Raw genomic sequence first — 6,000 nt, 5'->3', positions numbered from 1 at the left:
GTGTGAGTGTGTTAGCGTGTAAGCCTGTTATAAATGTGTCCAGGCATTATAAATGTGCTCAGGTATGCAGGGGAAACCACTGGATTGATTAGTGAAGTACCTGTTTGACCATCGCATGGGAAAGTTGGGATGAAATAATGCAAGGTCAGGGCCACGTTCAGTTGCCAAACGTATCGAACGTTGCAGATATAAATGCATGAATAGAGCCGCCGTGATTCCGTATTCTACATGTCAGAGAGTGGCATGTTTGGTCTACATAACACATTTCTATCTGAACGTTCCAAAACGTTGAGTCCGGAGGTGCGCGATCCTGGGGAAAATCTAAACGACGCGGCGGCGCGCCTGCGCGTTCCTTCAGCGCTAGGAAAGTTTTCAAGGCAAATTGAGCGGAGCAGAGTGGAACACTTCAAACTGCGGAGCAGCACAATGCATTGGCTTGAGTACGGAGGCGTCAAGCAACAGAACGGATTAATTAAAACAATACGGTTTTCATTGAAGTTTACAACAAGAAAGAAGGAATTGTAAATTAACTTTGGGAAGTTGGATATCGCATCATAACGCGCTGTAAGTAGCATGTATTTTGAGTGATTTTTTTTGTCGTTGCAGGAAAAACTGGAAATAACCACGATAAACCGACTACGATAAACCAGGGGATTGCTTTGTAAATTTAAGGCATTATTGAAAATTCGCCTTAGCCAAAACAATTGTCTTTATAAAGTCATTTAGCCTACATTTAATTGAGAAAAAAAACATGCAGAGATTATCAAATTATGAATATTCACGGTAGGCCCATGCTACCCAGGTGACTGAATGTTTTTTAAAATTAAAATAAGTCTATTTTAGGAACTGACACCGTTTTAGACTAAATCTGTCAATTGAATGTGTTTGTTTTGGGGGTGTCCACACAATCTCTTCGTTCCTCCTTGAATTAAAACCATCAGGCTATCTTCGCCTACTTCTCCCAAATTATGTATTTATTTAACATTTTATGTTTACTTTTGAAGAATGACTGTCTTGGCTGTATAGTAGGACAAAATAGTAATTTACGGTTGGCCTAGTCAGAGCTGTAAAGTCTTTGGCTGTGTTTAGACAGGCAGCACAATTTCAGATTTTTTTTAACTTATTGTTCTTTTGACCAATCAGATCAGCTCTAGAAAAAAATCTTATGTTGAAGATCTGATATGATTGGTCGAAAAAAGATCAGAATTGTGCAGCCTCTGTAGCAGCTCATGCCGTGCAAATTGAAACAACTGACTTGGCATTGATTACTGGCCTCAGAGCGCCATTGTGCCCGAGTGTTGTCATTTATGCAAAGAATATCACACGAGGAATCCCACATGTTGCCATTATGATTGAATAATTTTCAATCAGAATAATTAGAAAATGCACTTGAAACCTTAAAGACTCATTTTTTTATAATTGCAGGAAAGGCCTATCCAAAACTCACCAGTGGGTGCATGATGTTTTCGTGACCTGACATGTCCTATCTGAATAGAATCTAGTCATATTAGACACAGACAATGTAGGGGTGTTTTCTGTAACACCTTTCTGTGTGTGAGAGAGAGTAGATCTCCTGCTTCTCTACACCTCTCTCCCATTTGCAATAATTAGAAGGTAGAGCAGCAGGCAGGGTGTGTGTGTGTGTGGAGGTGTGTGTGTGTGTGTGTGTGTGTGTGCGTGTGTGGAGGTGTGTGTGTGTGGAGGCGTGTGTGTGTGTGTGGAGGCAGGCATCAGGGTGAAACAGTGCAGGATTACACATGCTGTCCTCTTGCTCCCTCTGCTCTCTCTGTGAGGGTGTAACCTGACTGAAGGTAACATGTTTCAGGCTGTGTAACAAACAGCCAGTTAGATCCGCTGTAGAGTGATGAACAGAGATATAACAGGCATAACCATGCTGGTAATTAAAGGATTAGCCAGGTGTCGGTGAGTTAGTAGCTCGCGGGCCAGCACACTGGAATACTCCAAATGCTTCTTGAAAAACCTTAAATAACGGAGCTTACTCTGGTACAGAGTTTTACTCAAAGAATACAGACGGATAAGAAATATTTGAAAATGTGATTTGTCAATCACAATCAACAACATAAGTTACACTGATTCCAAATGACATGGGTTGATGTAGGCTAAGGCTCAACCTCTCTACATCGGATTATCAGAATGAGTGACAATGGAACACTTGGCTTCTGATTCTCAGAGCATCTGATGTCATCTCAAATAATGTGTAGTAACTAAAATATATGAAGATGTTAATGTCAAGCCCAGGGCCAGACTAGACACGGCCTGTATTTATAAGGTATATCTGTCTTTAAATAAGTAATGTGATCGTGGAGACTGGATGAAATGCTTCATTATATTGTCTGATACCCTATACTGCTGAATAGCCTATACTGCTATTAGCATAATACAGATGTCATGAGCAGTATTCTGAGGTCTGTCTGTCTATTGAACCTTCCTGAGAGTTGATTTCATTGTGTTGTTTTCCTAGATTGGAGGGACTGACTGAGACTTGCACCACTGTGAGAAGAGAACAGAGAGTGGACACCTTGGTTGAGTAGAGACTGTACTCGCTCGTTGGGAAGCACCCTAACAAGCTTTAAAGCTACACCCTAACTAGCCCCTATATCCTACATTTCAATATCCATCCATCTATGTTGAACTCTGGCTATCAGCAATGCTAGATCACAACCAGTCCCAGTCTTAAACCCTAGTTGAGCCCTAACCTAACTCCCAACAAGCCTCCATGCTCTTCAACCAGTCCTAAACCCTAGTTGAGCCCTATCCTAACTCCCAACTAGCCTCCATGCTCTTCAACCAGTCCTAAACCCTAGTTGAGCCCTATCCTAACTCCCAACTAGCCTCCATGCTCCTCAACCAGTCCTAAACCCTAGTTGAGCCCTATCCTAACTCCCAATTAGCCTCCATGCTCCTCAACCAGTCCTAAACTCCAGTTGAGCCCAATCCTAACTCCCAACTAGCCTCTATGCTTATTAACCTCACCGTGTCCGTCAAGGAGTCCCGTGCCTTTCATGGAACGCCACTCGCCAGCCCCCGCGGTGTTGCGCCTCTCGTCTTGGAAGTGACAGCCATGAATACCCTCCCTCTCCTTCCTGGTGCTAAACCTGTTCCCCTACCCCTCATCCCTGCTCCTCCTCCTCCTCCCCCGCCTCCTCCTCCCCCGCCTCCCTCCTCTCCTCTGACCCGTATGGACTCGGCCCATCGCAGCCGGCTGAGGAAGCTGAACTGGGAGCAGATCCCTAAGGAGAAGGTGGAGGGGAGGAAGAGTGTCTGGAGTGGAGCGGCTACGGAGGAGGAAGAGTTCCTTATAGATCTCCCCTCTCTGGATGAGCTGTTTGGACAGAAGGACAGTAAACCTCAGGACAGAGCCGGGAGTTTGAGACGCAGGTCTGTGCTGATGCGATGCAGTTCACCCCAGGACAACACCACAGATAAGGTGAGATAGCTGGGAGAGGAGAGGGCTGGAGATGGGTGGGGGAGGATGAGAGGACTGGAGATGGGTGGGAGAGACTGGGAGAGACAACACCACAGATAAGGTGAGATAGCTGGGAGAGGAGAGGGCTGGAGATGGGTGGGGGAGGATGAGAGGGCTGGAGATGGGTGGGAGAGACAACACCACAGATAAGGTGAGATAGCTGGGAGAGGAGAGGGCTGGAGATGGGTGGGGGAGGATGAGAGGACTGGAGATGGGTGGGGGAGGATGAGAGGACTGGAGATGGGTGGGGGGAGGATGGGTGGGAGAGGACTGGACTGAGATGGGTGGGAGAGGATGAGAGGACTGGAGATGGGTGGGGGAGGATGAGAGGACTGGAGATGGGTGGGGGAGGATGAGAGGACTGGAGATGGGTGGGGGAGGATGAGAGGACTGGAGATGGGTGGGGGAGGATGAGAGGACTGGAGATGGGTGGGGGAGGATGAGAGGACTGGAGATGGGTGGGGAGAGGATGAGAGGACTGGAGATGGGTGGGGAGGATGAGAGGACTGGAGATGGGTGGGGGAGGATGAGAGGACTGGAGATGGGTGAGGGAGGATGAGAGGACTGGAGATGGGTGGGGGAGGATGAGAGGACTGGAGATGGGTGGGGGAGGATGAGAGGACTGGAGATGATGAGAGGACTGGAGATGGGTGGGGGAGGATGAGAGGACTGGAGATGGGTGGGGGAGGATGAGAGGACTGGAGATGGGTGGGGGAGACTGGGAGAGACGGCACCACAGACAAGGTATGGGAGCGCAGTATGAGTTAGTGCCACGTGTGTGCGTTCAACAGTGGTATGTTGTTGCTGTGCCAAGAAAACGGCATGCTGGCTAGAGGCGGACACCGACTAGGTGTAGTTTAGACTGGCACTGAGGCGAGGTGTAGTTTAGGCTGGCACTGACTGGCACTGAGGCGAGGTGTAGTTTAAACTGCCAGGTAGCCTATATTGATAGCATGCGTTGTCTGTAAAGTTGAAAGAGATACTGTATAAACCACACAGGAGGTTGGTGGCACCTTAATTGGGGAATAAGGGATCGTGGTGATGACTGGAGGGGAATCAGTGGAATGATATCAAACACACTGTTTCCATGGTTTCCATTATGATGGGGCCGGCCTTCCCTCAGCAGCCTCCACTTGATCCTAGTATCTGACGTGTTCTCCGTGTCTGTGTTTGCAGGTCTCACTACTGGACTCCAAACGCAGTATGAATGTTGGCATATTTCTACGACAGTTTAAGACGTAAGGATCGACTTCCATTTCCTCATCACACACACTTTCATTTTTCGAAGTATTTATCTGTAAGGTCCTAGAGAGCATGTGCTGCTCTGGTATCAGAGGTCAAGCACCATGAATGGGAGAAGCTCTTAGTCTATAGGAGGAAGTACAAGGGGCCGGGATAGTACCCAGGGGAACAACCCTTCACACTATCGAGGTGTGTGTGTGTGTGTGTGTGTGTGTGTGTGTGTGTGTGTGTGTGTGTGTGTGTGTGTGTGTGTGTGTGTGTGTGTGTGTGTGTGTGTGTGTGTGTGTGTGTGTGTGTGTGTGTGTGTGTGTGTGTGTGTGTGTGTGTGTGTGTGTGTGTGTGGGTGTCTTCTAAGTGTGATGGGACAGGGGGTGTCATGAAGGTAACAGGTGCAAATGAAATGGCATCCTGCCTGAGCAACTGGACTGTAGGGGGGCACAAAGTGGTAGGTGGTAAGATGGTGACCCGAGGGGTCAAAGTTGACACCTGCTCAGACCGTTAAGGAGAGCTGCCCTTCAGTAAAGACGGTAGAACACAGGTTGTGTCCCAAATGGCACTCTATTCCCTTTACAGTGCACTACTTTTAACCAGGGCCCTGTAGCGAATAGGGCACCATTTGGGACCCACTAATCGACAGCTAGTCGTCCTCCTCTACGCTGTAGCATTTGAGTCTGGAGAAACAAGGTGAAAAGTCTTAACATTTTTTGTAAAACAAAGGGTTGCACTTTTCTATAGCTTGATGTTTTCACTTCTATTTTATGTAGAGTTTAGATTGTAGGTTTAAAATCGGTGTACTGTTTGGAATGTCTTTGTTGATGCTGTGTCTGTGTTGGTCTCTGTGGGTCAGATATGTTTGGTGTGTCTGTGGGTCAGACATGGTTGGTGTCTGTGTGGGTCAGACATGGTTGGTGTCTGTGTGGGTCAGACATGGTTGGTGTCTGTGTGGGTCAGACATGGTTGGTGTCTGTGTGGGTCAGACATGGTTGGTGTCTGTGTGGGTCAGACATGGTTGGTGTCTGTGTGGGTCAGACATGGTTGGTGTCTGTGTGGGTCAGACATGGTTGGTGTCTGTGTGGGTCAGACATGGTTGGTGTCTGTGTGGGTCAGACATGGTTGGTGTCTGTGTGGGTCAGACATGGTTGGGTCTGTGTGGGTCAGACATGGTTGGTGTCTGTGTGGGTCAGACATGGTTGGTGTCTGTGTGGGTCAGACATGGTTGGTGTCTGTGGGTATTAGTATTGCACGGTATACCGGAGCTTTGGTACTTCTTC

General features: G+C 47.7%; 1 protein-coding gene across 1 annotated transcript in view; it reads left to right on the top strand.

The window, feature by feature from the left end:
- The first annotated feature begins 350 nt into the window (after positions 1–350).
- The window catches only part of LOC112239388 (FH2 domain-containing protein 1), a 29,083-nt gene continuing 23,433 nt past the window's right edge, over positions 351–6,000 (top strand). The window contains exons 1-3 of the mRNA XM_042326018.1: positions 351–564; positions 2,483–3,448; positions 4,664–4,725. Of these exons, the coding sequence (XP_042181952.1) occupies positions 2,978–3,448; positions 4,664–4,725 (533 nt within the window). The 5' untranslated portion in view covers positions 351–564; positions 2,483–2,977. The remainder of the gene's footprint in view (positions 565–2,482; positions 3,449–4,663; positions 4,726–6,000) is intronic.

This window comes from Oncorhynchus tshawytscha, linkage group LG08 (genome assembly GCF_018296145.1).
Source record: "Oncorhynchus tshawytscha isolate Ot180627B linkage group LG08, Otsh_v2.0, whole genome shotgun sequence".
NCBI classification, from domain to species: domain Eukaryota; kingdom Metazoa; phylum Chordata; class Actinopteri; order Salmoniformes; family Salmonidae; genus Oncorhynchus; species Oncorhynchus tshawytscha.
Note: the sequence above shows the minus strand (reverse complement) of the source record. Positions and strands in the feature narration are given on the sequence as shown.